The following is a 21,828-nucleotide window of genomic DNA, read 5'->3' on the forward strand; positions in this document are numbered from 1 at the left end:
TGCACATCAAATCACATCCATAGCAAAGTGTAGATGTGGCTGTCAAGATGTATGTTTAGATCCAAATTAGTAATCACGCCCTTGGTGAGTGACTTTTAGAACAGTTTGCACTTGGATTCCAAAGTAAGAACCTAGACCCACTAAATCACCATATAGAGCTTTTCTTCTCTTTCTTCTTCCCTCCCTTCACTCTGCGCTAGCCCTTTCTAAAACTAATTTTTCTATTTTCTATAAAGGTGGAAGAAAGGGCGAACCTGATCATGAGTTATTTGGAATCAGTAGTCAATCAGAACAAAAAGTATTATCAGTATATTTACGAAGAAAAATCCAACTACATGTATACATTTTGGTGTGCATTTTATTTTTGACTGGAATCATATCCATATGAAGGGAAATTGTGAAAGTATCCTTTACTCTTTTGAAAGCTTGGCCTTTGCCTTGCTGTGTCAAAGGAAAGCAAAACTAAGCCAGTAATGATGGAGATGTCCCTGTTTCTATATGCACACTGACAGGAGAGGAGCTGCCTAGGAAATGCTTTTTGATTGATGAACAGAGGAGGGTCTACACACACATTAAATACAAATGGAAACACATCAGCACACACAAGTCATTAGCCTGGTCCTCTGGCATCCACTGGCATGCATCTTTCCAAAGTATCACTTATTCAGTGGTATCAGCACTATGTCTCGTTATGCCTTTTATCAGCAAATACCTTTTTATTCCAGAATGGAAAACAAACTAGGAATTAAATACATCCAATATTGATGCTTTATTTCCATAAGTCACCAATAAGAGAATGAATTTAATTTTAATACATTTATTTTTGTGTGATTCTTAATAAAACACTTCCAAACATTCTGTACATTTCAAGACACTCAGAACCGCATTACATTTCTACAAATGTGATTTGTTGGGATGAGGTGCCAAGATGTCTCTGTACAAAGATGTACAATATGTACAATCACTGTAAGTGCAAGCTGTGCAAAGCAGAGTCTAGAACACTAATTCATGCCAAGGCTTACAAAAACATTTCAACACATAAGACTAAAGCTTGAAACAGCGTTGTGGTTTTTTCCCTGGGCAAATGATTATTTTATAAACAAGTATATGTATATGTCATATAGAAAGAAGAGTTTGACTCCTCAGCTCAGTCAGCACCATGCAGCTGACTGGATACATTACAGGGCTGCTCTCCTAGGCCTCTTTCTTCAAGGCGCCATTTTGCCACACTCAACAGTTGTCTCATCACTGAGTGGCTGCCACTGCTGCCTTTGGCTGAACCACAGCAACACTAGGAGACTTAAATTTGGGGAGATAAAGGCCAAATTTGTTTTCGATGCCTGCAAACGTGGCTGTGGCGAGTCTGTATCCACCGATGTGATCAGGGTTGGCAGGAGGAAGGTCTGCAATGCGTGACTTAGGTGTTGGTTCTGAACCAGCAGGTTTGCTGTTGACAGAAAAAAAGCCAATGGTTAGCATGCTCAAGGTGGATGAGGGCAGCTTACAGCTGGACATTTTTGGTCTGACCCATGTGCCACAAAGAAGAGTGTTTGTCTCAATCATTTCCATGGCACCTGTGCTGCATGACTAGAAACCACAGTCATGATTTATAGCTGCTTTGACAGCAACTTATCTACATAATTGATTTACAAGAGAAATGGCCTTATTTCCAATGCTTGTATACATATATAAACAAATCCATAGGAAAAAAGTCAGAAGAAAAGACACTCAAATATGAAGACTCTCTGGGAAGTAAGATTATGGATGATTTTTTTCTTTTTTCTTTTTGTAAAGATGGGGTCTTGCTATGTTGCCAAAGCTGGTTTCGAACTTCTGGTCTAAGGAATCCTTCTGCCTTGGCCTCCCAGAGCACTGGGAGGTGTGAGCCACTACACCCAGGCTGGTTTTTTTCTTTTATGCTTTATGGTTTTCCAAATTTTCTGCACTTAGCATATATGAAAGTAATTTTTAAAGTATATATTTTTTCTTTTGACATAACTTTAGAAGTTAACTTTTTATACAGTAGACTCATAAAGATTATCAATTAAATTATTTAAAGAGAAATAGGCCAGGCATGGTGGCTCACGCCTGTAATCCCAGCACTTTGGGAGGCCGAGGCAGGCGGATCATGAGGTCAGGAGATCAAGGCTATCCTGGCTAACACGGTGAAACCCCGTCTCTACTAAAAATATTAAAAAAAAAAAAATTAGCCAGGCGCGGTGGTGGGCGCCCTTAGTCCCAGCTTCTCAGGAGGCTGAGGCAGGAGAATCACTTGAACCTGGGAGGTGGAGGTTGCAGTGAGCCTAGATCACACCTCTGCACTCCAGCCTGGGAGACAGAGCGAGACTCCGTCTTAAAAAAAAAAAAAAAAAGAGAGAAATCACTTTAGTTCTTTTACAGAAGATGAAAGAAGCATGGAAAAGCCTGAAGCCTCACATTTCTTGCATAGGTCCCTCCACTTGATTCAACAGCTGATTCCCTATATGGCCTTTGGGCACAGAGGAGTTCACAGGTTTCTGATGTGAGGACTCAGGAATGGTACTTGGTCTTCTGCTGAAAAGCTAATAATTGCTTGCTTTGGGTACAACTTCCCCACCCAGAAAATTCAACTTGTAATTCTTCTTCTCAGTGCAAGCTTCAAGTGGTAAGCTTTTAGAAGCCCAATTTCTGGCCTACAGCTCACTAGTGATTATATTCATGGGCAAAATCTCTCTTCAAACCTGTTGGTTTTTCCAGTAAATTAGCTTCAAGAACATCTACACCTAACTAATAATAAATTGTGGTGAATAATGAAATATCAGAGATGCAAAAGGGCTTGGGACTTTGAAATAAAATGCACAAAAGTGTTACTGGTATACATTTACATTACTTCTGTGAAAGGGCCATATAATAAAATCCACATAATGAGAACGCCATGAAGTTCAGTATTTGCTTACGTGAAAAAAGACAATTATTTACACAGCATTTTAATCTGCTGCCTCCTGGCTAGGCACGGTAGCTCACACCTGTAAAAACCTAGCATTTTGGGAGGCCAAGGCTGGTGGAGTTTGAGACCAGCCTGGGCAACACAGAGAGATCCCATCTCTATAAAAAAGTACAAAAATTAGCTGGGTGTGGTGGCATGCCTCTGTGGTTCCAGCTACTCGGGAGGCTGAGGTGGGAGGATCGCTTGAGCCTGGGAGGTTGAGGCTACGGTGAGCCAAGAACATGCCACTGCACTCCAGCCTGGGCAACAGAGGATATCCTGTCTTTTTTAAAAAAATTTGCTGATTCCCTAAAATCCCCCAAACAGCTGCTTAATATTATGTACGATGTCACTCTGTCACAGTTTTACTTGCTTAACACAAATGCTTCTTAAGCTGTTTTAAATGCATTGGTCTTAAAGGTTCTGTCTTATCAATTTTCTAAGAGTTGCAACAATGCTTTTGTAGACATAACAAACATTTGTTTTGGATTTAGTGATTTCTTTGTAAAGGAGTTGAGCAGCTGACTTACAGGCCTCCAAAATCAATGTAAAACCACCGCTGGAGAAGTTCATAAGTGACCAAGGTAACACCAAACTGGGGAGAGGATCGAAACACTCGAGCTGAAAAAGAGAAGCAGGGGCAGGGGAGACTTAAAACCAGGACAAATGTGGTAAAGACAGCCACTGAATCACAGGGGAGGACGCTAGAGCCAGCCAGCCATTCTGTATGGCTCCAGCCCCTGCCTACCTGCAGTCCCTTTCCAAAATGCTGAGGGCCCTTCTTCCCGGAGAATCTTCCTGAAACAGTCGATGACACCACTGTATGTCGTCTGGCCAGCGCGGGCAGCCACCTGCAGTCTTGTCTTGATGACATCAGCAGGGGTCACCAGAGATGCAGCTGGGACACCTTTCAGGAGAAAACCACATTTAATTTATCTAGAGTACCTTATAAAAGATAGGAATACTGCTAACATCTACTACAGAGTCTGCAACTTCAATCACTTGAGCGGAACTCAAAACTCTTTAAATAGATGTCTGGCAACTAATGGGAAAAGGGCATAGAAGCCTATTAGCTGTTGCAGTGTGATCAGGGGAAAATTATTTTTTTTTCCTGAATTAAAAAAAAATCACTCTACATTGCATGATCCCAAATAACTGTGAGAGGGAACAAAAAAAGTAGCAATATTAATAAGACAATTCCCAAGCGTTCCCTTTCAGTTTCAATTATTTTACCTCCTTTTTTTCTTAAATAAGATACAAGTATTTTTATGTATAAAAAAGTGATAATGTCATCTTAGTGAGTCACTAAATGTATGTGACACCAAACTACTGTTTTTGCTGATTCTTATCGTACTGTGGGAAGTGAATATCAATACTTATAATCACTTGCTTGTTTGAAGGGCTACCTTGAGAGTTGACTGTGACTCCTTTCAGACATGCTTACATGACAAAAGTCATTACAACTGAAGCGAGAGGTGGCCAGGCAGCCAGTTAAGAAACAACAGGGGAACTGGTCAGGGAGAGGCCCCTGTGCCCGAGCTCCCTGGGGTCATGCTGAGATTGATCAGCAGCAGGACACAGAAGATGGATTTCACAACCACACCTTTTAGTTATAAAACAAAACAGAGAGCAAAGGAGCAAAATAATCTTCCCCGGGGGAAGAAATTCAATTTGGCCTGAATATCACTGTATCCTCACTAGGCGAATGGAGCCGGCAGCCTTGTAGGGGGTTCTGCTAGAGAATAATGCAAATACTTCCCCTTGGCATGGCCTTGCACCCTATTCAGATGAAACTAGGTAAACTGCCTGCCTTTGGAGGCAGACTTCTGAATGTTCTCAGTTCCTGCTAGCAAAGCTTGACTGGTAAAAATTAGAAAAAATAATCTCATTCTGAAAACTGACATCAAATGTCTGTGGGGAAGAAGTCGGTGCTGACAGTTCCATGGAAATATTTACTTGGTTCAGTCAACCACTGGCAAACGCCTGTCCACAATTAGACTCTTCTTCTCTGGCTGTTTTTCGTTGTTGATTGGAATGTACAAGGAAAAGCCTGGAAGGCAAATGCTGCCCCCATTTAAAAGTAGGAGACTGGGCCAAGTGTGGTGGTTCACGCTTGTAATCCCAGCACTTTGGAAGGCCAAGATGGGTGGATCACCTGAGGTCAGGAGTTTGAGACCTCACATGTACAGCCTGACTCTCTTTTTTTTTTTTGAGACAATCTCACTCTGTCGCCCAGGCTGGAGTGCAGTGGCATAATCTTGGCTCACTGCAAGCTCCGCCTCCCAGGTTCATGCCATTCTCCTGCCTCAGCCTCCCCAGTAGCTGGGACTACAGGAGCCCACCACCACGCCCAGCTAATTTTTTGTATTTTTAGTAGAGACGGGGTTTCACCGTGTTAGCCAGGATGGTCTCGATCTCCTGACCTCGTGATCTGCCTGCCTTGGCCTCCCAAAGTGCTGGGATTACAGGCATGAGCCACCACACTAGGCCTCAGCCTGACTCTTGAGTTAGGAAGGAGTTGACTTGGAAAAGGAGGAGAGAACCAGGTGTCCTTGGCTGCACCAACACTCCGAAAAGACAAAGGAAGGAAGGGGTGCATGTTTGCTCTCTATACAACCAGCAATGAACCATTACAGAGTTCAGTGTGGCTCTGACCAGCTGTGCTGGCCAACATGGTGAAACCCTGTCTTTACTAAAAATACAAAAATTGGCCAGGCATGGTGGTACACGCCTGTAGTCCCAACTACTTGGGAGGCTGACACAGGAGAATCGCTTGAATCCGGGAGGCAGAGGTTGCAGTGAGCAGAGATTGTACCACTGCACTCTAGCCTGGGTGACAGAGCAAGACTCTGTCTCACACACACACAAAAAAAAGTGGGAGACTGGTAAGTACCAGAAAGGGGCTGCTACAAACAACTCACTGCTAAGACTGAGCAGGTAACTTTACTGGCTTTTAAACACAAAACTGACTGAAATTACCATCGCTAGAGGAGAAAGGACTTGCTGGGCCCCAAATAAGGGCGGTAAGGTCCCTGGGGCCATTTCTTAATGATCACAAGTCATCCCTGTCTTCACAAGCAAGAACAACGTGGTCCATCGCAACACTCTCAGGCCCAAGGGCTCCTACCACACAACAAGCACAGCACACTCCGGGAGCTGCTCAGGTTGTCCTGATGTTTAGCCAGAGCCTCCAGAGAAGAATGAGCCCAGCAAGGAAGAGCCACACAGTGAACATAAGCCTGGCTGGTCAGAGCCACACTGAGCTCTGTAATGGTTCATTACTGGTTGTATAGAGAGCAAACATGCACCCCTTCCTTCCTTTGTCTTTTCAGAGTGTTGGTGCAGCCAAGGACACCTGGTTCTCTCCTTCTATTCCAAGTCAGCTCCTTCCTAACTCAAGAGTCAGGCTGTACCTATGAGGTCAGAAGGAAGCATCTTAGTACCTCCCCGCTCTTACGAGGCTCCTCTTTCAAATGAAATCTCTTCTGTGCCTAATTTGGTATCTTAGACGACATGAAGGTTTTCATTCATGTTATTGACATTTATTGAGCACCTATTACTATTAGACTGGCCACATAGGAAAGGCAAGGATGAAGAGAATGAAACTCTTGCCCTCAAGAAGCTATTAGCCTAGTACAGAGGATAACAATTATGCAAATAACTATTAATAAAAGACAAAAAAAATTTTTTTTTTTTGAGACAAGCTCTCACTCTGTCACCCAGGCTGGAGTACAGTGGTGTCATCTCGGCTCACTGCAGCCTTGGCCTCCCAGGCTCAGGTGATCCTCCCACCTCAGCCTCCCGGGTAGCTGGGACTACAGGCACGCACCACTACACCTGGCTAATGACAAAGTGTTAACGATTAGAAAAAATACAAAAATTGAGTTCAAGGTGGTTTGCTGAGGGGTACTGCTTACTTTGGTCTAATGAGGGCAATGGTAGGAAGAAGAGGGACAGCTTCACGACAAAAGCTCAATTTTCGGCCAAATCATGTAGATTCCAATATACCGAAAGAGAAAGTAAGAGCATGCTAGATCTGTGCATAAGCATGAGATACAGCAAAGCAACTGATTTGAGGAAAAACTTTCCCACCTTAATGCTTAGCTTGGCTGTACTCAAGGTTTCAGGGGCACAGGAAACTAAGAAACATGTTAATGATGAAAGCCCAATTTAGATGGGCAGATCTAATTTGGCTCTGAGTTGCTAAGCTGCATTAAGCTGTTTATCCACATTATGCAAATGTAATTAACTCTCATCAGAATTACAGCACATCCCACAAAGGAGAAAAAGTGATATTTAAATAAGTCAGGTACAAACAATAATAATTCCAGAAATAAAGGGGGAAAGTACATAGAGATTCTGTACTTTTTAAATAATGGGAGAATTCTTTCAGTTAAAAAAAAATTTGTAGTTACCTGCCATGGCTCCAGCTGCAAGAAGATTTAAACCTCCCACGTGTCCATTTTCATCAGCCAGAAGTAGTTTGCAATGAGCATAAACAGGAAAATAGATTGCAGAGAAGGGAATATCTCGGAGGAAACACGCTTTGGCACCCTGCCACACAGTGAGGAAATAGTGCAAAACAGTGTGAAACTGAGTGTGAATGCCCAAATGGGATCCATGTGACATTTGTCAGTGACAAGCCTGAGGTGTCCCTCAAACAGCATTAGAACTGATGTGCAAGGGAAATGGGGGAGGCGGGAGATAAGTGGGGAATAGGGAAATCCGCATATCTCAAAGCTTGTGAAAGCATGGTGAATCCTGCAGTCCTAGAGTTAATAACTGGGTAATGATAGTATTCTGAAAACTAAGAACTTTCTGGCATTTCTTATATAGATTCAGGGTTTTTTAAATGAATTAATCTCTTACTATGGTAAAAACACACGAGATCTACCCTCTTAAATTTTTACATCAGCTGAGAGTCCCCGCAGTGCCAAGTAAAAAGCTATAGGCAGTGGTGAAGGAAAGTAACTACTCTAGAGCAGGGGGAGAAGAAACCCAAATCTTCTCTCCTCATTCCCCATGTCCTAAATAGCAGACAAAATATTTTAGCAGCAGGTGTCCACAGGAGTAGAAAATCATCACCTAGGGACAGCTTGTCCCAATGACTGGGGTCTCAAAGAACACCTCCCTCAGCTTTGTCAGAAGCCCACACCATTCCACTACCTAGCTAGGCAAACACTCCACCTTGGCGTTTGTTTTTTTAATGACTCTGTTTTATTCTTTTTAATTTTTTTTTTTTCTGAGACAGGGTCTCACTATGTTGCCCAGGCTGGAGCACAGTGGCACGATCACAGCTCGCTGTAGCCTTGACCTTCTGAGCTCAAGTGATCCTCCCACCTCAGCCTCCTGAGTAGCTGGGATGATAGGTGTGCACAACTGTGCCAGCTAATTTTTTCTTTTTTTTTTTTTTTAAGGTAGAGACAAGGTCTTGCTATTTTGCCCTGGCTGGTCTTGAACTCCTGGGCTCAAGCAATCCCCCTGCCTTGGCCTCCCAAAGTGCTGAGAGTGCAAGTGTGAGCCAGTGCTCCCAGCCCTGGCTTTTTTTTAAAAAGACAAACTCAAACATTGAAAAAAAAATCCAAGAACTCGCTAAAGGATAATACAGAGAGAAGCAATATTAATAAATTCATCTCTCAAAGGGAATTCAAAAAGGATGGAAATTGGGAGTGGGGAGGAGGAAGCAAAAATGTGTACGAAACTCTCTTGAGACAGGCATCATTGTTTGCTGGTCTCCAGAGAACCCTGTAGCTGTGTGATTCCAATCTAGAGAATTTCTAACTTCTAATTTGCAGTTACCAAAACAAATTTACACATTTCTGCAGTGATGGATCTATATCAGATGCTGTGGAAACACAGTTGGCTATGGTGGCTAAATTTACGTATTCCCCTTATACCAGGCAAAGGAATGGAAAGAAATATTCTTCCTTGTTTAAGAAAAATAATAGCTTCTGCTCCATTACATCTGATCTGTAATGATGGCAGTAAGTATACCCGCAGGGAAGGAATTTGTTGACTGGCATTTTGTTAAAGTACAGTACACTCTGTTGTTGTTGGCTTTTTTTTTTTTTTAATGGAATTCATTATTGACAAATCCTACCACTTAACTTCTTAAAGACCTGAATCCTACCAAACTCTACTACTGTTTTACTGTGGTCAAATTATTAAGACAAAGAAAAGCTCCCACTGGTAAGATAACAATAGAGATAACTCAGACCGAAAATAAACATAAGACTATTTTGAAGCCCTAAACCAGGCCAAAGAGAGCACCAGGGAAAGTTTTCCCAAGCCCCCCAGCAAATGAAAGGCTGTGAGCCTGAGGCCAGCAGGTCTGCGGTGCTGGCCTCCTTGCCGGCAGTTTCATAAAAGCCTAAAGATGACAACAGGAGAGGCTGCATGTGTATCCCACTGCCTCTCATACAAGTGTCCTGATTCTTTTCTTTTTGTTTGATTTTCTACTCCACAGACTACCCTGCTGGACAAGATTGCTTTTCAACTTGGAGGGAAGAAGTCTGGTTTCCACATTCTTTCACATTTTATTGAGTACATTATAACCTAAACCTACCCACCTTATACAGACCAAAAATTCCCAAGTCCCGAAGCACATTCAGGGCGCTGACTCTGGGTCCCGTGGTGATCTCTCCAGCTACTTGCAGACGAATCTTCACTATCTCCAATGGGTTGGTAAAAATGACCTGAGAGCCTCCAGCCTGTAGGCAAGGGAGAAGAGACAGGCAGATTCCACATCAGAGCCCGACTGGCAGCGTAAAAAAGGAAAATCCAGCAAAGCCTCCACATCTTGCTATCTTGAAAAGAAGGAGGTGAAACCTCCTTCCTCAGGGGGGAATGACAGTTTGACACTTAGGCCGACCCTGGAGAGGTTCAGAGGGATGGTCCCAAACTCTGTCTCAGATCAATCTACCTCTGGGTTTGTTTCTAGCCGAAATGTCAAGATTGTTTCTCAGACCAGTCTTTCCAGGATCACCCCAGCCATATTCAAAATAACAAAATAAACCCATTTGGAAAAAAAAGTGGAGCCAGATGTGGCAGGAAGGTACTCAATGAAAGAAAAAGAGACAGTGAAAGACTGTGATATTTTACAAGCCAGAGCTAAAATTCAGAGCTACAATTATTTTTTTCCTCTTTGTGGTAAGCATTCTTGGCAACAGACCCACCTGCTTCTGCTTCCTTGGATTGTAAAGCAATTAAAACTACTTTGGTGACTTAAGTCAGAAGGGAAAAAGTCTCCCCCAGTTCAAATTCTAAAATGTATTATCCTAAGCAAAACTCTGATACAGGTACATGGCTACACCCACACAAAAGGGAAGAATTTAGAAAGATAAATTTCAGTATCATTTCAAGACAAAACCAGAAAAACTCTTCAAGGCAAAGCTGAGAAATGGAACATCTAGTTACCATGAGTACAACACCCTCAAGATCAAAGCCACATTCTATATTCCTGTGGTGAGTGACAGAGATTTGAATTTGGATAATGAGAGTATATTTGCATCTGAAATCTGTTAACTAGTAGAGAAAAAAAAAAAACGTTTAACAAAACTTCTACCAACTTCTTTTTTTTGGTTTCTGTAAGAAAGAAAAAAATGTGTGTGACTATGGATATGTAAAAATAAATAAAATATATATCTCCTTTCATGAAATGAAAAATCCCATTTGTACATCCTCAACTGTAGCTGTTTATATTATGTAATCATAACCATATTCATATAATATTCATAATATTCATATCATTATAATCATTGTATATAATCACATATGAAATATGAAATCTGGGGCACCGTAATTCCCCAGGTATAGAAAGATTACAAACAACACCTAAAAATTTACATGCAGCTTTCAATGGCACTTCAGTGCTCAACCTTTGCCCACATTCCTGCTCACTTATCTAATACCCAAAGCCCTCCCAGACCCACTTCCAAGGGACAGGAACATGGCTCAGCCCATTTTCCTAATTGCCTTGGGACTATAAATCCCCCTACTACCCCTATTCCAATCCTGACTCCTTAACTCCTTTCAATATTCAAAATTGCCAGCACTGATACTAAATTCCTTCCCTCTTCGTGGACAGCTTATTGTCCTGGATTCCCCAGGGCCTTAATCCCCTTTTTGTCCTTCGAGCAGGGAGGTGCAGCAATTTGCTATCTCTCCCTCATGGTTTCCTCTAACTCCTCAACTCGACACAATCCAGACCACTGGCACACAGGTCCCCTAACGATGTACTGACCCAATTTTACATGCTGATTTGCCTGCGTTTCTCTCTCTTTTAATCTGTTGCACTGCAGGCAGAAGGAAGCACTTTAATGTTTCAATCTAAGCAAACAATACTTTCAAAAGGACTGCTGCATGAAAAATTATGTTAAAATGATAATCCAAGTAATTGCTCCTGTAGCTAGTATTAAAGACCAAATCAATTGAAAAAGTTTACTACTTCCCTGAAATCTCTTGTTTAAATAATGGTTGCAAAGGCTATCTTTTGGAAAATGTGCTTTATGTTTTAACTAAAGCAGATTTAAAAATGAATAGAACCACAAATTTTTATTCTAATTCCCCCAAATTTGCCACTACCAGACAGTGTCAGTCCCTGGGTGCCAAGTGTTAAATGTGGACATTATGTTTAAATAAATACAAAGGTCTTTCATGTTTGTAATCATTAGTAAATTATAGCATCCTGCTGGGCAGGAGCACTCCAATCCGTGTCCCCCACCCCCACCCCACAGCTGCCTCCTCCTCTTCCTTCTCTCTTTTAGAAATAATTGATTGAGATTTATACTCCTTTAACAATGCTTCAAATTTTTTGAAGTATACAAGTAACAGGCTTTCTACTGAAACTCTACAAAAATGGTACAATAAAAAGAAATAACTGACTACATTTTGTTTGTTTGAGAGAGGGTCTCACTCTGTCACCCAGGCTGGAGTGCAGTGGCAGGATCAGCTCACTGCAACCTCAACCTCCCCAGGTTCAGGTGATCCTCCCACCTCATCTTCCCGAGTAGCTGGGACTACAAGTGTGCACCACCACGTCCAGCTAATTTTTGTATTTTTTGTAGAGATGGGAGTCTTATCATGTTGCCCAGGCTGATCTCAAACTCCTAGGCTCAAGCGATCCACTCGCCTTGGCCTTCCAAAATGCTAAGATTACAGGCGTGAGCCACTGCACCCAGCTGGGACTACATTTTAAAAATACATACACCTTAATTGTTGTATGCTTTGAAGATTAGTTACCTAGCACACATACCAAATCCCAACAATGCACAGGACATAACCACAAAACTCAATTGATGTGCATTTATAAACACATATAATCTAGCAAGTAAGAGTGCAAACAATCAATGACACTATAGCAAGGCACACATCTGTAAGTTTGTTTCATGCCTATGTTTGAAGGAGGAAAACTTCTGACAATTACATGATTTGTATATGTTTTAAAAATTAACATACAAGCCAAGTGCAATGACACATACGTGTAGTCCCAGCTGCTCAAGAGACTGAGGCAGGAGGATTACTTGAGCCCAGGAGTTCAAGGCCAGCCTGGGCAATGGAGCAAGACCCCTACCTCTTAAAATTTTTTTTTTTTTTTAGTAATTAGTATACATTTTTAAAACCTCATGATAGGCCTAGGAACATAAGGCAAATACTTTCCAGAAATGCTGAATAATTTTAGCAAAGATAAAGACTGCAAAAACCGCAGTTACTTTTGTACCAACGTAATAATTTGTCTAAAACTCTGGATGTTTATAATGCTTAAAGGGAAACACACATGGCAAATATGCACTGTTCTTTTTCAAATTCTGAGGTTGACCACTCTCTCTATCCTACATATTAAACTGGGGATAGGGAAGGGGGAGTAAAATCTGAGATTAGTTCAATTATACTGGTAAGAAATCAAGCAACACAGAATGAGGGACTATGATGTTATCAAACTCTTGAAATGGGTGTTTCCTCTCTGAGAAACAAATACAGAGAAATACCATATTTCTTCTAAGACTCTATTGATTATAAATGATATCATTAATTTAATAACAGCTTTCCAAAGGGGAAAAGCACTGCTTGCAGTAAATATAATCTTTAATATATAGAATTTCATAAATATAGTAACTTTTCAATAAAAAATAGTACCTGTATTTCTACAAATATGCTAACATTTGCTATTTTTAATAGCAGCAAAATTGAACAGGAAGAAATTCAAATTCCCAATAAAACAGCTAAGTAGATACAATTTTATGCTATTAATTGGGCAATATGATTTGATAATAAAATCACACCAAATGACAAAAACAGAACATAAAATATTAGGCATACATTTGATCATAAATATGTCAAAATTTACCTAAGTTTCTCAAAATCCAAGTGGCTTAAAGATTAAAACATTGATTGCCTCCTGGAAAGAGAAACTGAATAGCTGGGAGAAATAATTTTCATAGCATACTCTACCGTACCTTTTAAATTTCAAAACATATGAATGTATTAACTACGCAACAACAACAAGAAACAGACCTAGTCTTAGAAACAATGGCTTCTTTATAGACTAAGTCTTCTCTCGCATATTCTTCTCCATGGTAAATTTGGTAATTTGGCAAATATATTTTTTAAACTGGTTGGCGTTAGTTACTGTGGACCCAAGGTTTTTTAAAAAGCTTATTATATATGAACATCAAAAAACCTAACCAAATATAGCTAGTGATCTGAAATAATCGACACTAAGATATATAAAATTTTAAATTAAACCACAATGATACACAGCTACATAAATGTAAATGGACGTTGCTAAATTTGACATCTTGCTGCTTCTGTTACTAATGCTTACATTAGATAACATACCATTCTATACCATACCTTTGCTGGATTTTTTTCACTCATGAAATCACCAAAATTAGCTTCTAATTCTCTAATTGCTTAAATTTCCCTCATTAAATTTGCTGCCTATTTTTTAAAAGAGATACAAACATTAATATTAAAACAGACTTAGATGCTTTCTATTTTTCAGTATTCTGTTGCCATTTCTTTGTTCTAGAACTGAGTTTAAAAGATACATAAAAGGGAACTAATCTCATTTTGAATGAGGGTTACCCATATATAACAGAAATGGAAAGAACAAAAAACTTCCATTTAATCTTATATCATATGAATTTTTTAATGAGAAAATCAACTAAAGCTGACAGCAAAAGTTAGTGGGGAAAAGGATATAATTTTGAGATGTCACCAAGCCTCCACAGTGCCTAAGGCCGAGGGGCTGTATACAGGATTAGGCCTATTCAACCTTCTGCCCTCTCAATCCTACCCCCGGGGCAAGGTTCACAAAGAGGTTGGAGACTGGGCCCTGCTTGTGCAAAGTCCTTTGTTTATTTCCTTCTTTGATCTGTTGTCTCCTATAGATTGAAATGATTTCCCTCCAACCACAAAATATCCAATCTAAGCAACTCATTATAAAGTCTTCCCTTATAGAGACTAATAAAAATCTAACTTCAATTTATTTAAGGTCACATCAACTCCAGATGAACACAATATGTGCATATAAAATAACCAGATAAACAGTAAAAGTCACAGAACTAGTTGTCACTAGGACTGACTCAAGAGGAACAGGAACAGACAGTGACTCAGCCTTGCACACCACCAACCGTTCATAGTTTTGTAAAGCAATAGGAAATGCTATGGTTCTTTCTAAAATAGGATAGTGATAGTTTAAAAGAAATAAATGCAATGTGTTCATTGCTGAGTGATGATATATGCGAGGGTGTTACGAATTAACACTACATATACTCCTAACTACGGTAAGGGAAGTGCTATGATCTGAATGTTGGTGTTTCCCCACAATTAATATGTTGGAACTAATATCCAACATTATAGTATTAAGAAGTAGGGCCTTTTGGGAGGTGATTAAGTCATGATGGTTCTGCCCTAGTGAAAGGGATTAGTGCCCTTAAAATGAGGTTGAAGGGAGCTGCCTTGTCTCTCCTACCATGCAAGCACACAGCAGCAAGGTGCCATCTTGGAAGCAGACAGCAAGCCCTCCCTCACCAGACACTGACTCTGCTGGTAACTTGATCTTGAACTTCCAGCCTCCAGAACTGTGAGCAATAAATTTCTGTTGTTTATAAATTACTCCATCGAAGGTATTTTTTAATAGCAGCCAAAACGAACTAAGACAGCAAGAATGAAAATCCCTGTGTACCTATCATAAGCCACTTTTGACATAAATATATAAGGATTTTCAACTTGTATGCATATCTATATGTGTTCACATAAGTATGTAGGCATAAAGTTGGACCACACTAATTCCTGGGGATGAGAGGTGGAAGAGCTGTTTCCAAACTACTCTTTAGAGATATACAAGCTTGGCTTGCTGAGGAAGACATAGAATTCTTCATCATAAGGAGCTGGCTAGTTACAGATCTTGGCCTCCAGGATCAGTAAATGCTCCACCTAACATTTGGGCTTTTTGCTTTACCGATATGAAGGGAGGGTGTGTGTATGCGGTGTGTGTAGACACATGCTTAAGCTGAGACAAAGCATGGGAGAGTTGAAAGATTCTAGGTTTGGAAGACTACTGACCTAGATCGTCATAGATTTTGCATTCAGCATAACCATTCCATTTCCACAACCGTGCTATCTGCCTCACAGTGGTCTTGCGCACTGCTAACTCATGTGAGAGCACTATGCAGACTGAAAGCAAGACACAAAGGGAAAGAATGTGTTCTCCAGAAAGTGTGTTCGCATAGGGTTGTGAAAATTCACCTGCAACATTAGCACTTTGCTGAGTAATAAGTTTTGAGTTTCATGACTTCCATCCACTCAGGAGTATATACTCTCTGAAAGAGGTAATGCAGTCAGCTAGGTAAGTTTATCACTAATCTCTGATTCGAGTTTAACAATTAAAAAAGAACAGGTACTTACCAAAGAGACCATTAGAAAGTACATAAAGGTTAGTCCATTTAGATTTTTTAATATTCTGCTTTGTTAATTTGGAAAGATATTTAAATTTATTCTCACTTAAGTTTCTGGATCTATCCAAAAAACTACATAATTACTTTTTCTTTAAAAACTACTACAAACATTATTAATAAAAGTAATAAACAAGTCACAAACTGGCAAAAAAAAATCCACAACACATCTATTTGACAAAGGGCTGTATCCATGATGTATAAACAACTTCTACAATTAGTAAAAAATATGAAACCTAATAAAATGTACGCAAAAGACTTGAACAGATACTTCACACACACACACACACACACACACATATACGAATAGCCAATAAACACATGAAAAAATAATCAACATCTTTAGGAATCAGGAGAATGCAAATTTAAACCACAATAAGATACTATTTCACATACCTACAATGATTACTATCAAAAACACTACAGATATCAAACATTAGTGAAGATGTGGAGCAACTGGAATACCTGTACACTGCTGAGGAGACTATATGATCCATCCACTTCTAAGAACTAACTGGCAGTTTATTTTAAATTGAATATATATCGACTCTATTCTACTCTTAGATACCCAAGAAAAATGAAAATATTGGTTGACAAAAAGATTTGTACAAGAATGTTTACAGCAACCTTATTTGTAACAGACAAAAACCCAAACATCCAACAATAGAAAAATGGATAAACAAACTGTGGTAAATTCGTACAATGAAATACTACTCAGCAAAATTTAAAACAAACACAAACCTGATACCCACACAAGGATGACTCTCTGAAAACATGTTAAACAAAAGAAGCCAGGCATGAAAGAATGCATCTCGTGCACTCCATTTACATGAAATCCAAGACCAACAAAACTTGAGACAGAAATCAGAAGTGTGGTTGCATGGGGTAAGGGAGAAGGGACTGAATGGAAAGAGGCATGAACGAATTTTCTGGGGTGAAATGTTCATCTTAGGTGGTGATTACATGGGTGTATACAATTGTCAAAACTCATTGAGCTGAATACCTAAAATCTGTTCCTTTTAAAAATGTTAATTATATCTAAAAAACCAAATATGTAAATATGTCATATTCATATACTTATTAAAGGAAGGAAGGAAAGAAGAAAGAAAGTCACTATAAAGTTGAATAGGGTCATCTAGATTTATTTTGACACAAATCAATGATTTGATTCCCCCAAGAGGACATTATAGAATAAAAGGACTTGGTCTAAAAAAATCAGAATATTTGGGTTCACATGAAACCTCCAGCATATATTAGCTGTGTAAATTGGAGTAAGAGAGTTAGCCTTTTTGGACTTCTGTTTCTCATCTACCTATTTTATAGAGGGTGACAATAATGCATAATAATGTACTTTGAAAATTCTAGGTTGACATTAAGGTACTATTTTTGCCCACAACAGGTATCATACTCAAACATTCAATTATATTTGTGTCTTCTAATAAACATACATTTGTACATATAAATATTATGTATAAACATATATATACAGGTGGTCCCCAACTTAACAATGATACAACTTACGGTTTTTTGACTTTACGATGGTGCAAAAGCAATATGCATTCAGTAGAAACAATACTTCAAGTACTCATACAGGCTTTCTGTTTTTCACTTTCAGCACAGTATTCAATAAATTACATGAGATATCCAATACTGTATTATAAAACAAGCTTTGTGTTTTATGATTTTGCCCAATTATAGGCTAACATAAGTGTTCTGAGCATGTTTTAGGTAGGATAGGCTAAGCTATGACATTCAGAAAGTTAGGTGTATTAAGTGCATTGTTGACCTACAAATTTCCAACTCATGATAGGTTTATTACAATGTAACCTCATTGTAAGTTGAAGAATATCTGGGTGTGTGTGTGTGTGTGTGTGTGTGTGTAGAGAAAGACAGAAATTTTCTAATAGAAAAATAAACACATGGTCTGATAAGAATGGTTTACCTATGAGAACAACAGGAAAAATTATTTAAAACCAACTGTTACATATTTAATACTCATATAATACTCAACATTCATGAGATATTTACTGAGCAACTGTATACACACACATACAATCTTACCCCATCTCCACCTAAAAAAAGGTCAAGCAATTTAAAAAAATTATTAATATTATTATTTGTAGAGATGGGGGGTCCCACTATGTTGCACAAGCTGGCCTTGAACTCCTGGGCTCAAGCCATCTTCCCACCTCAGCCTTCCAAAGTGTGGAAGTTACAGTCATGAGCCACCACACCTAGCCAAGGTCAGGCAATTTAACCTAGAGTTCAATTTATAGATACTACAAACAAATAAACAAAAAACATATTGGGATAGCACATCTAAGTTATCATAAATTCTGAACGAGTAAGTTTTTTTGAGAAGATTTTGATATAGATATAAAACAAAAGTTTGGTTAATGTTCACAATGAGATTTAAAAATCTGAAAATGGCCTGGGCGCTGTGGCTCACATCTGTAATCCCAGCACTTTGGGAGGCCAAGGCAGGTGGATCACGAGGTCAGAAGATCGAGACCATCCTGGCTAACACGGTGAAACCCCATCTCTACTAAAAATACAAAAAATTAGCCAGGCGTGGTGGTGGGTGCCTGTAGACCCAACTACTCGGGAGGCTGAGGCAGGAGAATGGCGTGAACCCAGGAGGTGGGGCTTGCAGTGAGCCAAGATCACGCTACTGCACTCCAGCCTGGGCGACAGTGCGAGACTCTGTCTCAAAAAAAAAAAATAAAAATAAAAATCTGAAAATGCACAATCTGTTTATACTACTATTACCAAAGGTTATATACTACTTCTAAAATAAGACATTCCACTGTGACTCCCTCTTTCCTGTAGTAAGTGAGAGTTGCTTGCATTTCCAATCAGGAAGTCAGAGTCAACAAAACTTCCATCTGGTTTTAAAAAGTGTGTAAGTGTGTGTGTGTGTGTGTGTGTGTGTGTGTATACACATGTGCACACATGGCTATGCATAAGAGCATCTACACACGTATATGAAAACATTAGAAGGAAATACACCAAAACATTAGCAATCAAAAATAAAACAAAACTGACATTTAGTAATATCTCTCTCTGTTCAAGGCAAAAAAAAAAAAAAAAAACCTAAAAAACTTAGGCTTAAAAATCGGAAAAGACCTGGATGTAAAAGCTAAAACTATAAAACTCTGAAAAGAAAAAAGGAGGCATACATATAAAGTCAATTTCTATATACCAGAAAAAAAAGGCATACATCTTCATGATCTTGGATTAATGACTTCTTAGATATAACACCAAAAGCACAAACAACAAAAGAAAAGATAGATTCAACGAACTTCATTAAAGCCCAATTCTTCAAAAGACATCAAGAAAATAAAAAATATCTGAAAAGGGACTCATATCTAGAATATATAAAGAACTCTGTAACCCAAAAAACAATCCAATTTAAAAATAGGCAAAAATTCTGAATAGACATTTTTTCAAAGAAGATATACAAGTGGTCAATATGCACACAAAAAGATGCTCAACACTGTCAGTCATTAGGCCAGAATAAGGTATCACTTTTCACTCAGTAAGATGGCTATAGTAAAAAGACAGACAATAAGAAGTGTTATCAAAGATGTGATAACATCTTTGTGAGGAATTTGTGAGGAATTTTTCCCGTTTTCTTTGGCAGGCTGTTAAATGTGATGGTTTTCATTTGCTCAGCCTTTAAAAAAAAATCTTTACCTCTTATGATTTTTGACCAATGTATAATGTTGTCAATTTACTGGATTTTTTGCTTACCATAACTTACTTCTCAGAAATTTATGTTGAAATTCCTGTCAATGGCTAAGAAGCCAGCTGTTGAAGAAAAGACAGAGATTCCTATACAAGCTGCTAACCAGTACTGAGCACATTTCTCAGAGGCTTTCTGCAATGAAAGTAGCTGCGCATGATGGCACATGCCTGTAGTCCCAGCTACTCAGGAGGATGGGGCAGGAAGATCACTTGAGGCCAGGAGTTCGAGGCTGTAGCATGTGATGTTCACACCTGTGAATAGTCACTGCACTCTCAGCTTGGGCAACATAGTGAGATGCTGCCATTATTTAAAAAAATATACACATACACACACACACACACGCACACACATACTAGCAAAGATGTAAAGAAATCAGAACCTTCACACTACTAGTAGGGATGGAAAAGGATGTAGCCACTTTGGAAAACAGTCTGGCAGTCCTGAAAATGCTAATTAGAGTTGTCATATGACACACCAATTCCACTCACATGTATATACCCAAGAGAAATGAAAACATGTCCATGCAAAACCTTATATACCAATATTCATAGCAGCATTATTCATAATAGTCAAAAGGTAGAAACAACTGAAATGTTTATCAACTAATGAATGAACAAACTGTAGTATATCCATATATTCAGCAATAAAAATGAATTAAGTACTGATACATGCTACAACACAGATGAACCTTGAAAACATGCTAAGTGAAAGAAGTTAGGCACAATGTCATGCTTACAAAAGGCCACATATCATGATTCCTTATTTATTTATTTATTTTGAGACGGAGTCTCTCTCTGTTGCCCAGGCTGGAGTGCAGTGGGCGCAATCTCTGCTCATTGCAACCTCCGCCTCCCAGGCTCAAGTGATTCTCCTGCCTCAGCCTCCCAAGTAGCCGGGATTAAAAGCACCTGCCACCACGCCTGGCTAATTTTTGCATTTTTTATAAAGATAGTGTTTCACCATGTTGGCCAGGCTGGTCTCAAACTCCTGACCTCAAGTGATCCACACACCTCAGCCTCCCAAAGTGCTGGGATTATAGGCATGAGCCACCACGCCCAGCCTCCATTTATATAAAATATTCAGAATTGGTGAATTTATAAAAACAGAAAGTATATTAATAGTTGCCTAGAGGCCAAGTGCAGTGGCTCGTATCTGTAACTCTAGTACTTTGGGAGGAGAAGGCAGAAGGATTGCTTGAGGCCAGGAGCTCAAGGCCAGCCTGGGCAAGTAAGACCCTGTCTCTATGAAAAACTTAAAAATTAGCTGAGGGCAGTGGCACACACCTGCAGTCCTAGCTACTCAGGAAGCTGAGGTGGGAGGATTGCTTGAGCCAGCAGTTCAAGGTTGCTGTGAGCCTTGATCGCACCACTGCACTCCTGCCTGGGCAATACAGTTGCCTAGGTCTTACGGATGTGGTGGGAAGATTGAGAAGTGATAGCTAAAAGGTATTGCGTTTCTTTCTGTGTTGATAAAAATGTTCTAAAATTGATTGTGGTGATGGTTTCACAACAAAACACTGAATTATACACATTAAATGGGGGAATTGTATGGTATGTTAAGTATATCTCAATAGAGCTGTTATTTTTTCTGGTTTTTGTTTTGTTTTTTTTGGGACAGAGTCTCACTCTGTTGCCCAAGCTGGAGTGCAGTGGCACGATCACAGCTCACTGCAACCTCCGCCTCCTGGGTTCAAGCAATTCTCCTACCTCAGCCTTCCAAGTAGCTGGGACTGTAGGAACGCACTACTTCACCTGGCTAATTTTTTTGTATTTTCAGTAGAGACGGGGTTTCACTATGTTGGCCAGGCTGGTCTTGAACTCCTGACCTCAGGTGATCCACTTGCTTCGGCCTCCCAAAGTACTGGGATTACAGGCGTGAGCCACCGCCCCCGGCCTAAAGGTGGTATTTTTTAAATTTGCATGAAACATAGCAGGTATTCAATGAATAAGTGAATATATGAAAGAACAAATGAAAACCTCTATCAAGTGTGAAAGAATATGGATTTGGAGATAGAAGTGGTTTGAACCACAATTTTGATATTTACTAAGTCAAAATTTGGATTTCACTAAGGTTTTAGTTTTTTCAACTCTAGTTGGGAATAATAATGAGATAATCCCTATAAAATGTTCAGCCCAGTAAGAAAGGTATCTATTCCTCAT

General features: G+C 39.6%; 1 protein-coding gene across 9 annotated transcripts in view; it reads right to left on the bottom strand.

Annotated features, from left to right (window-relative positions):
* Window positions 1-340: 340 nt before the first annotated feature.
* The window catches only part of SLC25A12 (solute carrier family 25 member 12), a 225,185-nt gene continuing 203,697 nt past the window's right edge, over window positions 341-21,828 (bottom strand). For all 9 annotated transcript variants that reach the window (XM_054477026.2, XM_054477028.2, XM_054477029.2 and 6 more), the window contains 5 exons: window positions 9,535-9,675; window positions 7,381-7,519; window positions 3,714-3,872; window positions 3,496-3,586; window positions 341-1,447 (listed from right to left, as the gene is read on the bottom strand). In XM_054477026.2, coding sequence (XP_054333001.1) covers window positions 1,246-1,447; window positions 3,496-3,586; window positions 3,714-3,872; window positions 7,381-7,519; window positions 9,535-9,675 — 732 coding nt within the window. In that variant the 3' untranslated portion in view covers window positions 341-1,245. The remainder of the gene's footprint in view (window positions 1,448-3,495; window positions 3,587-3,713; window positions 3,873-7,380; window positions 7,520-9,534; window positions 9,676-21,828) is intronic.

The sequence above is a fragment of the Pongo pygmaeus genome, chromosome 11 (assembly GCF_028885625.2).
Source record: "Pongo pygmaeus isolate AG05252 chromosome 11, NHGRI_mPonPyg2-v2.0_pri, whole genome shotgun sequence".
Lineage (NCBI taxonomy): Eukaryota > Metazoa > Chordata > Mammalia > Primates > Hominidae > Pongo > Pongo pygmaeus.